This window comes from Carcharodon carcharias, chromosome 11 (genome assembly GCF_017639515.1).
Source record: "Carcharodon carcharias isolate sCarCar2 chromosome 11, sCarCar2.pri, whole genome shotgun sequence".
In the NCBI taxonomy this organism is placed as follows: Eukaryota; Metazoa; Chordata; class Chondrichthyes; order Lamniformes; family Lamnidae; genus Carcharodon; species Carcharodon carcharias.
Window position 1 is genome coordinate 8,449,727 of NC_054477.1, and position 20,955 is coordinate 8,470,681.

Below are 20,955 nucleotides of genomic sequence, written 5' to 3' on the forward strand. Positions count from 1 at the left end.
TGAGGAACTTCAGTTACGGAGATAGATTGGAGAAGTTGGGACTATTTTCCTTGGAGAAGAGAAGGCTGAGAGGAGATATGATAGAGGTACTCAAAATACTCCATCAAAAAGGGAAAGGTAGGCCACACAAATCCAGAGCTCCCTTGATGAAAAAAAAGAGAGAAATTCTGATCATGAGGGGCCTGGACAGAGTAGATAGGAAGAAACTGTTTCCATTGGTGGAAGAATTGAGAACCAGAAGGCACAGATTTTTTTTATTCTCTCATGGGATATGGGTTTTGCTGGCTGGACCAGCATTTATTGCCCATCCCTAATTGCCCTTGAGAAGGTGGTGGTGAGCTGCCTTCTTGAACCGCTGCAGTCCATGTGGTGTAGGTACACCCACAGTGCTGTTAGGGAGGGAGTTCCAGGATTTTGACCCAGCGACAGTGAAGGAATGGTGATATATTTCCAAGTCAGGATGGTGAGTGGTTTGGAGGGGAACTTCCAGGTGGTGGTGTTCCCATCTACCTGTTGCCCTTGTCCTTCTAGATGGTAGTGGTTGTGTGTTTGGAAGGTGCTGTCTAAGGAGCCTTGGTGAATTCCTGCAGTGCATCTTGTAGATGGTACACACACTGCTGCTACTGTGCGTTGGTGGTGGAGGGAGTGAATGTTTGGGGATCGGGTGCCAATCTAGCGGGCTGCTTTGACCTTGATGGTGTCAAGCTTCTTGTGTTGTGGGAGCTGCACTCATCCAGGCAAGTGGGGAGTGTTCCATCACACTCCGGACTTGTGCCTTGTAGATGGTGGACAAGCCTTGGGAAGTTAGGAGGTGAGTTACTCGCTGCAGGATTCCTAACCTTTGACCTGCTCTTGTAGCCACAATATTTATTTGACTGGCCCAATTCAGATTCTTGTCAATGGTAATTCCCAGGATGTTGATAGTGGAGGATTCAGTGATGGTAATGTCATGGAATGTCAAGGGGGCAATGGTTGGATTCTCTCTTGTTGGAGATGGTCATTGCCTGGCACTTGTGTGGTGTGAATGTTACTTGCCATTTGTCAGCCCAAGCCTGGATATTGTCCAGGTCTTGCTGCATTTGGACATGGACTGTTTCAGTATCTGAGGAGTTGTGAATGGTGCTGAACATTGTGCAATCATCAGCGAACATCCCCACTTCTGACCTTATGATGGAAGGAAGGTCATTGATGAAGCAGCTGAAGATGGTTGGGCCAAGGACACTACCCTGAGGAACTCCTGCAGTGATGTCCTGGAACTGAGATGACTGACCTCCAACAACCACAACCACCTTTGCTTTGTGCTGGGTATGACTCCAACCAGTGGAGAGTTTTCCCCGTGATTCCCATTGACTCCAGTTTTGCTAGGGCTCCTTGATGCCACATTTGGTCAAATGCTGCCTTGACGTCAAGGGCAGTCACTCTCACCTCACCTTGGGAGTTCAGCACTTTTGTCCATGTTTGAACCAAGGCTGTAATGAGGTCAGGAGCTGAGTGGCCCTGGTGGAACCAAACTGAGTGTCAGTGAGCAGGTTATTGCTAAGTAAGTGCCATTTGATGTTGATGACCCCTTCCATCACTTTACTGATGATCGAGAGTAAACTGATGGGGCGGTAATTGGCCGGGTTGGATTTGTCCTGCTTTTTGTGTACAGGACATACCTGGGCAATTTTCCACATAGCTGGGTAGATGCCAGTGTTGTAGCTGTACTGGAACAGCTTGGCTAGGGGCACGGCAAGTTCTGGAGCACAAATCTTCAGTACTATTGCCGGAATATTGTCAGGGCCCATAGTCTTTGCAGTATCCAGTGCCTTCAGCCATTTCTTGATATCATGTGGAGTGAATCGAATTGGCTGAAGACTTCTGTGGTGCTGGGGACCTCTGGAGGAGGCCGAGATGGATCATCCACTTCTAGCTTCAGCCTTATCTTTTGCACTGGTGTGCTGGACTCCCCTTCATTGAGGATCAGTGGCTTGGTCAGTAGTGGTGCTACCGAGCCACTGTTGGTGATAGACAATGAAGTCCCCCACCCCGAGTGCATTTTTCCACCCTCAGTGCTTCCTCCAAGTGATGTTTAACATGGAGGAGCACTGATTCATCAGCTGAGGGAGGGCGCTACGTGGTAATCAGCAGTAGGTTCCCTTGTCCATGCTTGACCTGATGCCATGAGACTTCATGGGGTCCAAAGTCGTGATGACACAGTTGTTTACAGCTGGGAGGTAGTTGCCCTGGGAGTCTTCAACATCGACTCTGGACCCCACATTGTCACATGGCATCAGGTCTAACTTGGACAAGGAAACCTCCTGCTGATTACCACGTACTGCCCTCCCTCAGCTGATGAATCAGTGCTCCTCCATGTTGAACATCACTTGGAGGGAGCACTGAGGGTGACAGGGGTGCAGAATGTACTCTGGATGGGGGACTTCAATGCCCATCACCAAGAGTGGCTCAGTAGTACCACTACTGACCAAGCTGGTTGAGTCCTAAAGGACATAGCTGCTAGACTGGGTCTGCGTCAGGTGGTGAGGGAACCAACAAGAGGGAAAAACATACTTGACCTCATCCTCACCAACCTGCCTGCTGCAGATGCATCTGTCCGTGACAGTATCAGTAGGAGTGACCACCGCACAGTCATTATGGAGACGAAGTCCTGCCTTCACATTGAGGACACCCTCCATCGTGTTGTGTGGTGCTACCACCGTGCTAAATGGGATAAATTTTGAACAGTTATAGCAACTCAAGACTGGGGGCATCCATGAGGCACTGTGGGCCATCAGCAGCAGCAGAATTGTACTCGAACACAATCTTTAACCTCATGGCCTGGTATATCCCCCACTCTACCATTACCATCAAGCCAGGGGATCAACCCTGGTTCAACGAAGAGTGCAGGAGGGTATGCCAGGAGCAGCACCAAGCACACCTAAAAATGAGGTGTCAACCTGGTGAAGCTATTACACAGGACTACCTGTGTGTCAAACCACATAAGCAGCAAGTGATAGACAGAGCTAAGCGATCCCACAACCAGCGGATCAGATCTAAGCTCTGCAGTCCTTCCATATCCAGTCATGAATGGTAGTGGACAATTAAACAACTCACTGGAGGAGGAGGCTCCACAAATATCCCCATCCTCATTGATGGAGGAGCCCAGCACATCAGTGCAAAAGATAAGCTGAAGCATTTGCTACAATCTTCAGCTGGGACTGCTGAATGGATGATCTCTCCCAGAGGTCCCCAGCATCAGCCGCCAGTCCTAAGCAAATTCGATTCACTCCACATGATATCAAGAAATGGCTGAATGATAGTGCATAGGTTATGGGCCCTGACAATATTCCAGCAATAATATTGAAGACTTGTGCTTCAGAATTTATTGCCTCTAGCCAAGCTGTTCCAGTACAGCTACAACACTGGCATCTACCCGGCTGTGTGGAAAATTGCCCAAGCAGGACAAATCCAACCCGACCAATTACCGCCCCATCAGTCTACTCTCCATCATCAGCAAATAATGAAAAGTGTCATCAACAGTGCTATCAAGTGGCACTTACTTAGCAATAACCTGCTCACTGATGCCCAGTTTGGGTTCTGCCAAAGCAATCAGATCCTGACCTCATTACAGCCTTGGTTCAAACATGGACAAAAGTGCTGAGATCCCGAGTTGAGAGTGACTGCCCTTGACATCAAGGCAGCATTTGACTGAGTGTGGCATCAAGGAGCCCTAGCAAAACTGGAGTCAATGGGAATCAGGGAAAACTCTCCGCTGGTTGGAGTCATACCGAGCACAAAGGAAGATGGTTGTGGTTGTTGGAGGTCAGTCATCTCAGCTCCAGGACATCACTAGAGGAGTTCCTCAGGGTAGTGTCCTCGGCCCAACCATCTTCAGCTGCTTCATCAATGACCTTCCTTCCATCATAAGGTCAGAAGTGGGGATGTTCACTGATGATTGCACAATGTTCGGCACCATTCACGACTCCTCAGATACTGAAGCAGTCCATGTCCAAATGCAGCAAGACCTGGACAATATCCAGACTTGGGCACATTTGCGGCATGAATTTTACTTGCCACTTAAGAGCCAGGCATTGACCATCTCCAACAAGAGAGAATCTAACCATCACCCCTTGACATTCAATTGCATTACCATCACTGAATCTCCCACTATTAACATTCTGGGGATTAGCATTGACCAGAAACTGGACTGGACTAGCCATATAAATACTGTGGCTACAAGAGCAGGTCAGAGTCCAGGAAGCCTGCAGTGAGTAACTCACCTCCTGACTCCCCAAAGCCTGTCCACCATCTACAAGGCACAAGTCAGGAGTGTGATGGAATACTTTCCACTTGCTTGGATGAGTGCAGCTCCCACAGCACTTAAGGATCTTGACACCATCCAGGACAGCAGCCCTGTTGTTTGGCACCCCATCCTCAAACATTCATTCCCTTCACCACCGACGCATAGTAGCAGCAGTGTGTATCATCTACAAGAGGCACTGCAGGAATTCACCAAGGCTCCTTGGATAGGACCTTCCAAACTCACGATCTCTACCACCTAGAAGGAGAAAGGCAGCAGATAGATGGGAGCAGCACCAACTGAAATTTACCCTCCAAGCCATCCTGACTTGGAAATATATCGTCATTTCTTCACTGTCGCAGGGTCAAGATCCTGGAACTCCCTCCCTAACAGCACTGTGGGTGTCCCTACACCACATGGACTGCAGCGGTTCAAGAAGGCAGCTCACCACCACCTTCTCAAGGGGCAATTAGGGATGGGCAATGAATGCTGGCCCAGCCAGCGAAGCCAAAATACTGTGAATGAATGAAAGAAATCCTCTGCTGGATCTGTCTTCTGAATGGGACAGGACATACTCAAGAATGATGATGGTGGTGTCTTGGACAATATCTGTAAGGTATGATTCTGTGAGGATGACTATGTCAGGCTGTTGCTTGACTAGTCTGTGAGACAGCTCTCCCAATTTTGGCACTAGCTACCAGATGTTAGTAAGGAGGACTTTGCAGGGTCGACAGGGCTGAAAGTAATTTAAAGGAATTGTCAAATGAAGCAAAAGCGACATGAGCAGCAACTTTTTCACACAGCGCGTGGTTAGGGTCTGGAATGCCTGAGAAGTGGTGAGTTCAATTGAAGCAAAAGGGAATTTGACTGTTATCTGAAAAGGAAGAATGCACAGGGTTTTGGTGAGAAGGCAGGAGTACAGACCTAAGCGAATTGTTCATTCAGAGAGCTGGTGCAGACATGATGGGCTGAATGGCCTCCTCCTGTAATGTGATCTCTGTCCCTGAAACAGGTGTGGCTCTTGCTGGGAAGAATTCAGCATTGTGGATGCTGGCACCCTGAGGTTCATCATTCCCTGGGTCAGGAACCAACACCCAATATTCACCCTAGTTATTCCTTTCCCTGACTTATTAGTGACTCATGGTCCTCCCTCACACATTCTGGTGAAGGAGTTTTCACGTTGCTGTTTATCTGTGCAAATTGATCTAGTTCCCTCACTGTTTTATAACCTCAATTAAATCTCTCAAGTTTACATTTTTTTTATTTAACATTGTTCCTGTGGTATTATTGCTAGTTCAGAGGGCATTTAAGAGTCAACCACATTGCTGTGGGTCTGGAGGTCACATGTTGGCCAGACCAGAGATTTCCCTCCCTAAAGGGCATTAGTGAACCAGTTGGATTTTTAACAATAATTGGCTTTAATTCCAGATTTTTATTGAATTTGAATTCCATCCTCTGCTGTGGTGGGATTTGAACCCAGGTCCCCAGCGCTCTCCCCTTGGTCTCTGGAATGCTAGTCCAGCAACAATACCACTACCCCATTGCCTCTCCCTAATTAACTTCTCTAAAGTTTAGAGCTATATCCTCACAGACTCATCCTACAATGGATAGTTGGTGACTAATCATGGTGATCGGTCTCTGGCATCTGACTTTCTGGCGAGACCTTGAACTGAGGTTCCATCTGCCCTCTCGGGTGGATGGGAATAACCCCCTGGCTGCTATTTCCAAAAAACATTAGGCCTTTTCCCACACCCCAGGCATGACACGCCCCCCCACCCACCCACACCCCCATCCTGTGCACTGGTCAATATTTATCCCGTGACCCACATCACTACAACAGATTATCTGGTCATTTTTACGTTGCTGTTGATGAGATCTTGCTTTGCACAATTTGGCTGCTGCGTTTCCTGCTTTATGGCAATGACTGCAAAGCACTTTGGGATGTTTTGATATTAATGCGAGTTCCTTCTCTTTGTTACACTGCAGAGACTCCACGTTTGGATCTAGGTTATTCTGACAAGCAGTATTATGTAGCCCCTCAGTCCATCACTCACAATGGCTTCCTCTACAAGACAGCGTCCATCAGCAAACCAATCACTGACAAGAAGCCCAAAGAAGGTAAGGCTTCTGATTGGCCATGAGGTTCGTTAATTAATGGGGGTCCCTGATGGAACGACTCCCTCTTTAACAGGGGTCCCTGATGGACAGACTCCCTCTTTAACAGGGGTCCCTGATGGAGAAACTCCCTCTTTTAAAGGGGTCCCCGATGGTGAGACTCCCTCTTTAACAGGGGTCCCTGACAGAGAGACTCCCTCTTTAACAGGGGTCCCTGACAGAGAGACTCCCTCTTTAATATGGGTCCCTGATGGAGAGACACCCTCATTAACAGGGGTCCCTGATGGAGAGACTCCGTCTTTAACAGGGGTCCCTGATGGGGAGACTCCCTCTTTAACAGGGGTCCCTGATGGTGCACCTCTCTTTTAAAGGGGTCCCTGATGGAGAGACTCCCTCTTTAACAGGGGTCCCTGATGGAGAGACTCCCTCTTTTAAAGGGGTCCCCAATAGTGCGACTCTCTTTTAAAAGGGTCCCTGATGGAGAGACTCCCTCTTTAAAAGGGTTCCCTGATAGGGAGACTCACTCTTGGAAATGGGTTCGGATGCTGTGGCTTCCTTCCTGAATGAGATCACTTTGAATCCAGCCCCAATGTCGATGTTCATATTACAATTCCCTGGCCATGCAGCTGAATCTATCTTCCATTGATTCTGACAGAGTTCAGCAAGCGATGGTGTGTCTTGGATAACGGTGTCCTCAGTTACTACGAAAGTGACAGGAACTCAACGCCCAATGGAACCATCGAGATGGGTGAAGTTGTGTGTCTTAGCGTCAACAGTCCGGCGGCACATGGGTAGGTGGTGACCAGCCTGACCGTTCTATGGGCGAGTCCACGGTTCTCCCACTTTTGAGAAGCTTTGAACAGTCTTCAGATGGCACATGAGTTACATTGGGCATGGCTGAAAAAAGAGACATGTCGAAGCTTTTTGTCTTGCACTTATCAGGACACTTTGCAAGAATACCAGTATAAGGGGAAATAACAATTTATACTGTATGAGAAAAGAGCGCTGATTGCCTTGGCAAGTGGTTTCTGATTGGTGTTGCCATGGAGAATGCAACAGTGATGGTGACTGACAGTTAACTGCTAAGTATTGCTTGAAATTTAAACCAGGCAGCTTGGCCCTGATTGGTCAAGGCATTGCCCTGGGGAATGAGTCAGCGAATGGCTGTCACTTATTTTGTTTACAGGGGCAATGTGTGTACATGTTCTTTCTGTCTGCAAAGAACAGGGCCCTGTGTATTAATATATGTAGCTTCCAGCACACGCAAATGTGCCACACAGCGAGCCCAACTGACAATCTTAAATTGGTTGTCAGTGTAATTCTTTGCACACTGAGGATTATTGAGCATATGTTGTCCAATCTGGAATCACATCTAATGTTGGACACTGTTTTGGGATTTGCAAACCCAGGCTGTATAGGCACGGCCTGTACCCTGCCCATTGCAAACATTGGCTGGGACATGCTGTTTGATATGGTCTGCCAGTCTTTGGGATGTATGATTGCAGTCTTGGGTCAAGTTGCCTGGTTTAAATTTCTTTTAAATGCTTGGCAGTTAACTGTCAGTCACCATGATTGGCACATTCTCTATGGCAATGCCTCCACCAATCAGAGTCTGCTTGCCAGCCAATGAGCACTCTGTTCTCATGCAGTATAATTGGTTGTTTTCCCCTTGTATTGATATTCTTGCTAAGTGTCCTGATGAGTGCAAGTTGAAAAGCCTCGACACGTCTCTTTTTTCAACAATAATCAAGTTCCATTCTACCAAACGACTATTTACATTGAAGACTTCAGAGCTCCACACTCTGTAGCACACTGGGACCTCTCCAGTGCAGATTTCTAGGGACAAAATCATGTCTGGATTTTGCGATTTTGTGGGTTTTTAAAAATGATTTCACAGGGTTTGGGTATTCCTGATGTTAGAATGTCTAACTACAAACATGTGAAGTGGAAACATCGTAGATATAAATATTTATCTGTAAAGTAAAACCGCGATGAAGCATTATAAAGCAGTGCTAAAAATTATTTTACTTAACCCAATACTGTCTTCCATGATACCGCTGCCAAAGCACCATACTAAAATGATATTGCTGCAAAGAGAGACATGTTGTCGAAGCTTTTTGTCTTGCACTCATCAGGACAAATGCAAGAATGCCAAATTTCAAACAATCACAACCATTTAGAAAGGGGCACTGAATGGTTGGCAAGTAGACTCTGGCAGAGTTATTGCCATGGAGAAAGCAATGGTGAACTCTGTGCCCCCCCTCCCCCCCCCCCCCACCCCCCACCCCCCTATAAGCTCCTGGGCAATACAAAAAAGGTGCAAGGTTTGAACATATTCCTTTTGTTTGCAGAGAACCTTCTAGAAAGTGTAAATGAGCCACGTTATGAGCTTGACTGTTTATCTTAAATGAGTTGTTCGTGTAGCTATTAACGAACTCAGGGTTGTTCAACAAGTGCTGTCCAATCGCGGACTCACATCTGACAGTGGATGTTTTGTTTGGGTTTTACCAGGGCGGGCTGGATGAGTGCGGTCCGTACCCTGCCTGTCATGGACAGCTGAAGGAACATGCTGTTTGATTTGATCAGCCGATGGTTGGCAAGTGCAGCCCATGTGCCTGGCATTGCCCTGGCACCGAAATTCATGCGCAGGATGATGTCCAGTTGTGCGATAGGCAGAACTAAAACGGTACCGATGATGTCGAGGGTCGGATCAAAGGATTGGCAGACAACCGGTGTTTTCGAAGGATGGATTTTCAGGCTGGAGGGTTTACTGTGTATAACAAGGGCGTTCATCGATCAGAGTAAATCAGGAGTATTAACACAAGGATTACACTGTGAATTGTTACTGACTTAAGGGTGTTTCCTCGCTGAGGCAGTTAGCATTCAGTTCAATTCCTGTCTTCGTTCAACCAGCCGGAAATATTTTGCAAGACACTGATGTGAATTTTCTTCGTTACCTTTAGGTTCGAACACACGTTTGAGGTGTTCACTGATTCCGAGCGTCTCTTTATGTTTGGGACAGACAGCGCACAGTCCAATAAAGAGTGGATCAAATCCATCGCCAAGGTAACGCCCTGAGTATCATTGCTGCAATGAAAAAGACGAAGGAAGATTTGCATTTTTATAACGCCTTTCACTAACTCAGAATGCCCCAATACGCCTTCCGGACAATGAAGTACTTTTTGCAGTGTAGTCACTGTTGCCATGGAGGAAAAGCAGCAGCCAATTTGTGTACAGCAAGCTCCCACAAACAGCAATGGGATAATGACCCAGATAATCTCTTCTTTTGTGACGTTGGATGAGGGATAAATGTCGACGAGCGCACTGGAGGGAAGTCCCTCCTGCTGCTCTCCGGAACAGTGTCATGGGATATTTTACGTCCACTTGAGAGGGCAGACAGGGCCTTGCTTTAACGGCTGAATGGAAATGCGGCTCCTCCGGCACTGCAGCACTCCCTCAGGACTGCACTGAGGTATCAGCCTAGATAAACAGGCATAAATAACATTTGCTGACACACACACACACACACCCCGCCCACGGACAAGTCCATGCGCGCACACACATGCACACACAGGTACACGTGCATCTATGCACACGTACGCACATTCATCCATAGACACAGGCAGTCGGACACACGTAGACTTGCACACACACCCACCCACAGGTACAGATACTTTACAGTAGAGGCGAGTGCACGGTGATCAGCAGCAGGATCCTTATCTGATTTTACATTCCCCCCCTCCCCCTTACCCCATCAGCCCCAGGCGTATGTGGACCTTTTTACCATGTTGTCCCCTGTTGCCATGGCTCCTGGATGCTCTAACCATGGAGGTCTCTTCTCCTCTGCAGTCCTTCCTCCCGGCCGGGATTGACCTAATGAATCATGACTTTGAGCGAATCGGACGCCTGCAGTACAAGGATGGACTGAACCTGGAGCAAGCCAAGGTGGGCTGGTTTGCGCTGGTGAGCTCCACACTTTTCGCCTGGTTCCAGGATTCGGACAAGGAGGAGGCCATCAACCTCCGGAAGCTGCAAGAGTTGTGTAAGGGAGGGTCTTCCTACTTCACCATGTGGTCACCCCATCAGCCCCCTTCAACCCACTCCCCCTTCACCCCAACCCCCCCATCACCCCACCCCCCCCTTAAACCCACCCCCTTCACCCCAACCCCTCCTTCGCCCCACACCCCCCATCACCCCAACCCCCCCATCACCCCACCCCCCCTAACCCCACCCCCATCACCTCTTCACCCCACCTCCCCTTCACCCCACCTCCCCTTCACCCAAACCCCCATCACCTCTTCACCCCATGCCCCTCTTCACCCCCCCTTCACCCCACCCTCCCTCTTCACCCCACCCCCCCTCTTCACCCCACCCCCCCTCTTCACCCCACCTCCTCTTCACCCCACCCCCCCTCTTCACCCCACCTCCCCTTCACCCCACCCCCCCCTTCACCCCACCTCCCCTTCACCCCACCTCCCCTTCACCCCACCCCCCCTCTTCACCCCACCCCCCCCTTCACCCCACCTCCTCTTCACCCCACCCCCCCTCTTCACCCCACCTCCTCTTCACCCCACCCCCCCTCTTCACCCCACCTCCCCTTCACCCCACCCCCCCTCTTCACCCCACCTCCCCTTCACCCCACCCCCCCTCTTCACCCCACCTCCCCTTCACCCCACCTCCCCTTCACCCCACCCTCCCTCTTCACCCCACCCTCCCTCTTCACCCCACCCTCCCTCTTCACCCCAGCCCCCCTCTTCACCCCACCTCCCCTTCACCCCACCTCCCCTTCACCCCACCTCCCCTTCACCCCACCTCCCCTTCACCCAAACCCCCATCACCTCTTCACCCCACGCCCCTCTTCACCCCCCCCTTCACCCCACCCTCCCTCTTCACCCCACCCTCCCTCTTCACCCCACCCCCCCCTTCACCCCACCTCCCCTTCACCCCACCTCCCCTTCACCCAAACCCCCATCACCTCTTCACCCCACGCCCCTCTTCACCCCTCCCTTCACCCCACCCTCCCTCTTCACCCCACCCTCCCCTTTACCCCACCCCCCCTTCACCCCACCTCCCCTTCACCCCACCTCCCCTTCACCCCACCTCCCCTTCACCCAAACCCCCATCACCTCTTCACCCCACGCCCCTCTTCACCCCCCCCTTCACCCCACCCTCCCTCTTCACCCCACCCTCCCTCTTCACCCCACCCCCCCCTTCACCCCACCTCCCCTTCACCCCACCTCCCCTTCACCCAAAGCCCCATCACCTCTTCACCCCACGCCCCTCTTCACCCCCCCCTTCACCCCACCCTCCCTCTTCACCCCACCCCCCCCTTTACCCCACCCCCCCCTTCACCCCACCTCCCCTTCACCCCACCTCCCCTTCACCCCACCTCCCCTTCACCCAAACCCCCATCACCTCTTCACCCCACGCCCCTCTTCACCCCCCCCTTCACCCCACCCTCCCTCTTCACCCCACCCCCCCCTTTACCCCACCCCCCCTTCACCCCACCTCCCCTTCACCCCACCTCCCCTTCACCCCACCTCCCCTTCACCCCACCTCCCCTTCACCCCACCTCCCCTTCACCCCACCTCCCCTTCACCCCACCCCCCCTCTTCACCCAACCCCCGCTCTTCACCCCACCCCCCTCTTCACCCCACCCCCCCTCTTCACCCCACCCCCCTCTTCACCCCACCCCCCCTCTTCACCCCACCTCCTCTTCACCCCACCCCCCCTCTTCACCCCACCTCCCCTTCACCCCACCTCCCCTTCACCCCACCTCCCCTTCACCCAACCCCCCCTCTTCACCCCACCCCCCTCTTCACTCCACCCCCCCTCTTCACCCCACCCCCCCCTTCACCCCACCCTCCCTCTTCACCCCACCCCTCCTCTTCACCCCACCTCCTCTTCACCCCACCCCCCTCTGCACCCCACCTCCTCTTCACCCCACCCCCCTCTGCACCCCACCTCCTCTTCACCCCACCCCCCTCTGCACCCCACCTCCTCTTCACCCCACCCTCCCTCTTCACCCCACCCCCCATCACCTCTTCACCCCACCCCCCCCTCTTCACCCCACCTCCTCTTCACCCCACCCCCCTCTGCACCCCACCTCCTCTTCACCCCACCCCCCCTCTTCACCCCACCTCCTCTTCACCCCACCCCCCCTCTTCACCCCACCCCCCATCACCTCTTCACCCCACCCCCCCCTCTTCACCCCACCCCACCCTCTTCACCCCACCCCCCCCTTCACCCCACCCCCCCTCTTCACCCCACCCCCCCCTTCACCCCACCCCCCCCTTCACCCCACCCCCCCCCTTCACCCCACCTCCCCTTCACCCCACCCCCCTCTTCACCCCACCCTCCCTCTTCACCCCACCTCCCCTTCACCCTACCCCCCTCTTCACCCCACCCCCCCTCTTCACCCCACCCCCCTCTTCACCCCACCCCCCCTCTTCACCCCACCTCCTCTTCACCCCACCCCCCCTCTTCACCCCACCTCCCCTTCACCCCACCTCCCCTTCACCCCACCTCCCCTTCACCCAACCCCCCCTCTTCACCCCACCCCCCTCTTCACTCCACCCCCCCTCTTCACCCCACCCCCCCCTTCACCCCACCCCCCCTCTTCACCCCACCCCCCCTCTTCACCCCACCTCCTCTTCACCCCACCCCCCTCTGCACCCCACCTCCTCTTCACCCCACCCCCCTCTGCACCCCACCTCCTCTTCACCCCACCCCCCTCTGCACCCCACCTCCTCTTCACCCCACCCTCCCTCTTCACCCCACCCCCCATCACCTCTTCACCCCACCCCCCCCTCTTCACCCCACCTCCTCTTCACCCCACCCCCCTCTGCACCCCACCTCCTCTTCACCCCACCCCCCCTCTTCACCCCACCTCCTCTTCACCCCACCCCCCCCTCTTCACCCCACCCCCCATCACCTCTTCACCCCACCCCCCCCTCTTCACCCCACCCCACCCTCTTCACCCCACCCCCCCCTTCACCCCACCCCCCCTCTTCACCCCACCCCCCCCTTCACCCCACCCCCCCCTTCACCCCACCCCCCCCTTCACCCCACCTCCCCTTCACCCCACCCCCCTCTTCACCCCACCCTCCCTCTTCACCCCACCTCCCCTTCACCCTACCCCCCTCTTCACCCCACCTCCCCTTCACCCCACCCTCCCTCTTCACCCCACCCCCCCTCTTCACCCCACCTCCCCTTCACCCTACCCCCCTCTTCACCCCACCTCCCCTTCACCCCACCCTCCCTCTTCACCCCACCCCCCCTCTTCACCCCACCCCCCCTCTTCACCCCACCCCCCCTCTTCACCCCACCCCCCCTCTTCACCCCAACCCCGCTTACCCCCACCCCCCCTTCACCCCAACCCCCTTCACTTCACTCCAACCCCCCTTCACCCCACCCCCATTCAACCCACCTCCCCTTACCCTTTGCCCTCCTGTGGTATACCTCACCCTGTGTCTCCTTACTGCTGTCAGTATTGGGGATTCTGCAGAGTCAGAGAAGGAATTTGCATTTCTGTAGCGCCTTTTTCAACCTCAGGACATCAGAAAGCTCTCTGTGGCCAGTGAGGCGCTTTTCGAACATGCAGATTAGGCGCTGGTGTCGGCCCCTCGAGCCTGCTCCGCTATGTAATAAGACCACGGCTGACCTGACTGTGACCCCAACCCCACATTCCCACCTACCCCCGATAACCTTTCACCCCCTCGTTTATCAAGAGTCTGTCTCGCTCTGCCTCAAAGACATTCCAAGACTCTGCTTCCACCACCTTTTCAGGAAGAGAGTTCCCTCTGAGAGAAAAAACATTCTCCTCATCTCTGTCTTAAATGGATGACCCCAGGCAGTGCATCCCGAACCCTAACTACTAACTGGGTGAAAAAGTTTCTTCTCACCTCACATTCGCTCCTTTTGCAAAACACTTTTAAAACTGTGCCCTCTGGTTCTCGATCTGTTTACGAGCGGGGACAGTTTCTCCCTATCTACTCTGTCCAGACCCCTCATGATTTTGAAAACTTCTATCAAGTCTACTCTCCAAGGAAAACAGTCCCAACGTCTCCAAACTTTCCTCATAGCTGAAGTTTCTCATCCCTGGAACCATTCTGGTAAACCTCTTCTGCACTCTCTCCAATGCGATCACATCCTTCCTATAGTGTGGTGCCGAGCGGGCCCAGTTTTAAAAGTGTTTTGCAAAAGCAGCGAATGTGAGGTGAGAAGAAACTTTTTCACCCAGCGAGTAGTTAGGGTTCGGGATGCACTGCCTGGGGTCATCCATTTAAGACAGAGATGAGGAGAATGTTTTTTCTCTCAGAGGGAACCCTCTTCCTGAAAAGGTGGTGGAAGCAGAGTCTTGGAATGTCTTTGAGGCAGAGCGAGACAGACTCTTGATAAACGAGGGGGTGAAAGGTTATCGGGGGTAGGTGGGAATGTGGGGTTGGGGTCACAGTCAGGTCAGCCGTGGTCTTATTACATAGCGGAGCAGGCTCGAGGGGCTGAGGGGCCGACACCAGTTCCTAATCTGCATGTTCGAAAAGCGCCTCATTGGCCGCAGAGAGCTTTCTGATGTCCTGAGGCTGAAAAAGGCGCTACAGAGGCAGGTTCAATTGAGGCATTCGAGAGGGTGTTGGATGATTATTTAAATAGAAACAATGTGCAGGGTTACAGGGAAAAGGCAGGAGATTGGCAATGAGTTAAAATGCTCAGAGAGCCGGTGCAGACACGATGGGCCGAATGGCCTCCTTCTACACCATAAACAACTCTGTGATCCCTGAGTTCACACCTGAATAGCCTAGTCCTAGTTTTAATGTTGTGTTTTAAGGTTTATGGGGAGATGATGGCAGGGGTAATGCAGTTGACTAGCAATCCAGAGGCCCTGGCTAAAGGTCTGGGGACAGGGATTCAATCCCACCGAGGAATTTGAATTCTGTTAATAAATCCGGAATATAAGGCTAAACCCAGTCATGGTGACCATGACAACTATCATCGATTGTCGTAAAATCCCATCTGGTTCACCCCTGCCCTTCAGGAGGGAAATCTGCCGTCATTCCCTGGTTTGGCCTAGATCTCTCCAGACCCACGGCAACGTGGTTGACTCTTAACCGCCCCCTGAAATGGCCGAGCAAGGCCACTCAGTTCTAGGGCAATTAGGGATGGGCAACAAATGCTGGCCTTGCCAGCGACACCCACATCCCATAAAAGAATTTTTTTTAAAAATCACCCCTTGTAGTGGATTCCCCATCAGAGGAAATAGTGACTTTTTATTGACCTTCTCAAATCCATTCATTGTTTTAAGCATTCCTGTTAGACCCCCCCCTCCACCTCAATGCCTGCACCCAGAGAGCGTTGAGAATGTGGAACTCGCTACCACAGAGAGTAGTTAAGGTGAATAGTACAGATGTATTTAAGGGGAAGTTAGACAGACACGTGGGAAGAAGCAATTGAAGGCTATGACAATAGGCGGGGGTTGAAGAGAGGGTGGGAAGTAGCTTGTGTGGATCTTAAACACCAGCACAGAGCGGTTGGACCGAATGGCCTGTTTCTGTGATGCTGATACTATATATATGACAATAATAGTGAGTCTGCCCTTCCCTCCAACCTGAGATTTGTATCCTCTGTCCTTTGTCTGAATATTATAACGTAGGAAATGTGGCAGCCAATTGTGTGCACAGCAAGCTCCCGCAAACAGCAATGAGACAATGGCCAGCTAATCTGTTTCTTTTAATGGTGTTGATTATGAGATAAATATTGGCCCCAGGACACGGGGGAGAACTCCCCCCCCCCCGCCCTCCTCTTCTGCTAATAGTGGCCCCGGGATTGTCCACACCCACCCAAGAGGGCAGACTCTGCATTGGTTTGATGAATGATGCTTTGTAATGATTAATTTTACTGGTTGAATGGATGTAATTGATGACGTGACCATGTCCACTCCATGTTTCAGCGGAGCAGTCTGACCACGAGGTCCTGGTATTGGTGGAGAAGAGACGGTAAGAATATTAGCAAGAGTAGGCCATTTGGCCCATCCAAACCCCTTCAACCATTCAATAAGATTGTGGCTTATCCAATTGTGGCCTTTTCTCTACTTTCCTGTCACCCCATCCCCCATAACTCTTGTCAGTCAAAAATCTGTCTAACTCAGCCTTGAATATATTCAATGGCGCAGCCTCCACTGCTCGCTGACCCTTGGAGAGGGTCTCCATTTTAAATGGGTGCTCCCTGCTTCTAGATTCTCCCACAAGGGGAAACATCCCCTCGGCATTTACCCTGTCAAGCCCCTCAGAATTTTATGTTTGAACAAGGTCACCTCTCATTCTTCTAAACTCCATTGGATATGGGCCCAGCCTGCTCAGCCTCTCTTCATAAGACAAACCCTTCATCCCAGAAATCAGCCGAGTGAACCTTCTGTGAACTGCTTCCAGTGTAAGTCCATCCCTCCTTAAATAAGGTGACCGACACTGTACACAGCACTCCAGGCGTGTGGTCCCACCAATGCTCAGACAGTTGGAGTGTTGTAGTTGTTCATTAAAGCCCATCCGTTCATCCCTGATGGGCTAGTTTACCTCTCTGCTTTCCTTTTCTTCCATTTTAACACATCCACCCATCGCCAACCTCTTCTCCATCCTGTATTTTCCTTCTCCTCTTTCCCATGGGCCTGACTGAGGTCAGAGCTGGTAGTTCAAACACTTGAGTCGAAGGCAGGGTCATCATTTGATGTCCAGCAGGAGCAGGACCCCTGAATTCCTGTTTACACCCCACCGACAGTGTTGCTTGGTCCCATTATGATCTGTTGTAAGATAAGGGGTGCAGTCAGGGAATTGTAGTCTGGTGTTAATGTTCCGAGACCAGGAATCCAGAAAAGCAGAGTTCAAATCCTACGGGGACAGTTTGAGAATTTCAATTTAATTTTCAAAAACCTGGAAATTAAAAACTGGGATCAGTGAAAGTGCCCATGAATCTGTCAGATTGTCACCAAGATGTAACTCCGTTCAGTTAGATTGTGGCTGATGTGTAATTAGACTCCGTTTCCCTGGCATGGTTCCATGTGCCAATCCAACAACAACCTGTCGATCCCAACGGTGTTTCTCTGCTTCTCGAAGTGAAGGGTTTGGAAGGCGACTCACACCAAGTCCCTTTCCCTGATCACCCCCTGCCCTTGCTGACCTACGTTGGTTCTCGGTCAAGTGACGACTTGATTGTGACATTTTAAAATTTCTGTTCCAAACTCTCCTTGCTACCACTGTGCCCACATTCAGCCCTACAACCCTCCGAACCCCTGCACTCTTCCATTTGTGGCCTTTCACATTCCCGATTTTAATTGCTCCACCATTGGCGGCCGTGCCTTCAGCTAGCTGAGTCCCAAACTCTGGAGTTCCCTCCCTAAACCTCCCCACCTCTCCCTCTCTCCATCCCTCCATCCCTCCATCTCTCTTTTTCCCCACCTCTCACTCTCTCCATTCCTCCATCCCTCCATCTCTCCTTCGCCCCACCTCTCACTCTCTCCATCCCTCCATCCCTCCATCTCTCCTTCTCCCCACCTCTCCCTCTCTCCATCCCTCCATCTCTCCATCTCTCCTTCTCCCCACCTCTCACTCTCTCTCTCTCTCTCTCTCTCTCTTGACCTTTAAGATGCTCCTTAAAGCCTATCTCTTTGACCGAAGGCTCGTGCATAGAATCATTTATAAGGCACAGAAGGAGGCTATTTGGCCCATCGAGTCCATGTTGGCTCTCTGTGGAACAGTCCAGTCAGTCCCATGCCCCCCCCCCCACTGCTCTATGCCTGTATCCCTGCAGGTTTATTTCGCTCAGGTGTCCATCCAATTTCCTCTTGAAATCGTTCATCTTCTCCGCTTTCCACCATCCTGGTGGGCAGCGGGTTCCAGTCTCCAGTCTCCTAATGTGATTTGCTGCCCAAATTTCTGTCTTCCTCACAGTTTGGGACATTTTAGCTGCATCGGTAAAAGAAAGATTTGCACTTATATAGTGCCCTTCACGACCACAGGACATCTCCAAGTGCTTTGCAGCCAATGAAGTACTTTTGAAGCGTAGTCACCGTTGTGATGTAGGAAGCGCAGCAGTCAATTTATGCACAGCAAGATCCCACAAACAACACTGTGATACTGACCAGGCGATCTGTTTTCTGTGATGTTGTTTGATGGGATAACTATTGCCTAGGGCACCGGGGAGAACTCTCCTGTTGAAGTAGTGCCGTGGGATCTTTTGCGTCCATCTGAGGGGGCAGACGGGGTCGTGGTTTAATCCCTCATCCTGAAAGCCGGCACCTCAGACAACGCAGCACTCCCTCAGTACCACACTGGAGCTTCGGCCTTGATTTTTTTCGTACCCAAGTCTTGGAGTGGGATTTGAACCCAGAACCTTGTGACTCAGAGGAGGGGGTGTTACCCACTGGGCCACGCTTGATGTAATGACGGTATAAGAGTGCAAGTTGTTGTTGTTGTCGTTGTCTCATGGTCTTATTCCGCCCCCCCTTCCTCCGCCGTCTCTCCCCCAGGACATTGTACATCCAGGCAGAGAGGAAGCTGGACTTTATTGGATGGAACAATGCGATCCAACGAGCAGCTGGCAGCACAGGGAACACTTTAGCAGAGCAACAGCTGACAGATGAAGACATTCCAGTTGTTGTAGAGCGATGCATCGCGTACATCACACAATACGGTGAGTCAGGGAACCCGGAAGGTTCTGTTGGAGGAATCTCGATCGGGGAGAGGGTGGGGGGGGGAGGGACACAGAAGCGGCACCTTTCATTGGTTTTTCAGCCTTCGTCCCCTCGTAGAAGGATCCTACATTCCTATAGCGCCTTCCGTCCTTCAGTGAGGAGGTCCTGTGGTGCAGTGGGCAGTGGTCCTCGCTGTAAGCCAGATGTTTGAGCCCCACTTCAGGACTCGATGGCCAAGGAAGGTCCGTTTATAACACGGCCAAGCAGGTCGATTATCAGCCTGTAAATCCTCCCAACACGCGCCAACGGTAAGAGCGGGAGAGATTCCTGGTCACCCGTGCTTGATGCAGGGTCGTGCCCTTCAACCTCCGACCTCCGGCTTCTGGCTCGCCAACTGTTCCAGGAAAAACAAGCTATAGAAAACGGGACACAAACGTGTCCATTCTCTTTCTCGTTCATCTCCTGATGGGGGAAGCCTTCTATGTCTAAACGTCCTAACCTCAGGATGTCCCAAAGCACTTTACAGCCAGTGAAGTACATTTTTACTAAGCGTCGCTTGCCACTGTTGTAGCCTAGGAAGCACGGCAGCCTATCTGCGTACAGCAAGAACCCGCCAGCAGGCAGTCAATCAATGACCAGATACTCTCTTCTCAATCAAGTCAGTTGAGGGATAAATACTGACCAGGCCAGCGGGGAAAGCTCCCCCTACTCTTTTTTGAAAGATTGACTCTGAGATCTTTAGTGTCCGCCTGAATCGGCAGGCTACAGTTTAACACATCATGTGAAAAGTGACACCTCCGGCAAGGCTGTGCTCCCTCAGTACCGGCGCTTATATTTTTGTGCCTGTATCTCTGAGCCAAAAAGTCCCAGGGTTCGAGTTCAGAGAAGCGAGGGGCTACCCACCAAACCCCCACAACCGAGGCTGACATTGTCTCTGAAGCAACAACATCTTGTTGCAGGCCTCTGACCTTGTCCCTGCTCTTCATGTCTAAAATTCCCTGTTAAAAGTCAGTTTATTAAATGTCCGTTTGAGGCATCATAGACTCTTCTGGTCCTGTTGTCATAGGAACAGGAAGAGGCTATTCAGCCCTCGAGCTGCTTCTACCATTCAATCAGATAATGGTGGATCTGTATCTCAACTCCATCTACACATGTTGTCTCTGTTAACCCTTAATCCTCTGGCCCAACAAAAGTCTCTCAATCTTAGTTTAGAACTTTTTAATTGAAGCCTCCCCCAGTCTCAACAGCTTTTTTTTTTGGTGGGGGCAGGGAGGAGAGTTCCAGATTTTTATAAAACTCTTTTGGCCCGAGTACAGCTGGAACAAGGGGAGGTCATTCTGTCTATCGAGTCTATTCCGCCGTTCAGAAAGATCGTGGCTGATATGTCGCCTATTGCCATCCACCTGCCTTGGCTCCATGTACCCTTGACCAGTAAATCTCTACAGGTATCAGATTTAATTGGACTAGTACCTCAATCTTTTTTGTGGGAGAGAGTTCCATGTTCCGACAAACCAGTTGTGTGAAGAGGTGTTTCCTAATTTCTCTTCTGGTGTTATCCCATTTTGTTATTAAAATTGTTTATGGGATGTGGGTAGCGTGAGCAAGGGCAATATTTGCTGCTCCTCCCTAACTGTCCTTGAACTGAGTGACCTGCTAGACCATTTCAGGGGGCAGTTAAGAGCAACCATGTTGCTGTGGGTCTGGAGTCACATGTAGGCCAGACCGGGTAAGGACAGCAGATTTCCTTCCCTAAAGGACATAAGTGAACCAGATGGGTTTTTACAACAATCGATGACAGTTTCATGGTCACTGTTACTGGGAGTCACTTTATATTCCAGATTTTTATGTAATTTATTGAATTTATTGAATTAATTGAGCTTAA

General features: G+C 51.5%; 1 protein-coding gene across 5 annotated transcripts in view; it reads left to right on the forward strand.

Moving 5' to 3' along the window:
- The window catches only part of LOC121284386 (arf-GAP with Rho-GAP domain, ANK repeat and PH domain-containing protein 1-like), a 225,971-nt gene that overhangs the window by 111,027 nt on the left and 93,989 nt on the right, over nucleotides 1-20,955 (forward strand). For all 5 annotated transcript variants that reach the window (XM_041199816.1, XM_041199818.1, XM_041199817.1 and 2 more), the window contains exons 14-19: nucleotides 6,266-6,397; nucleotides 7,050-7,185; nucleotides 9,358-9,460; nucleotides 10,244-10,436; nucleotides 16,341-16,386; nucleotides 18,909-19,072. In XM_041199816.1, the coding sequence (XP_041055750.1) occupies nucleotides 6,266-6,397; nucleotides 7,050-7,185; nucleotides 9,358-9,460; nucleotides 10,244-10,436; nucleotides 16,341-16,386; nucleotides 18,909-19,072 (774 nt within the window). The remainder of the gene's footprint in view (nucleotides 1-6,265; nucleotides 6,398-7,049; nucleotides 7,186-9,357; nucleotides 9,461-10,243; nucleotides 10,437-16,340; nucleotides 16,387-18,908; nucleotides 19,073-20,955) is intronic.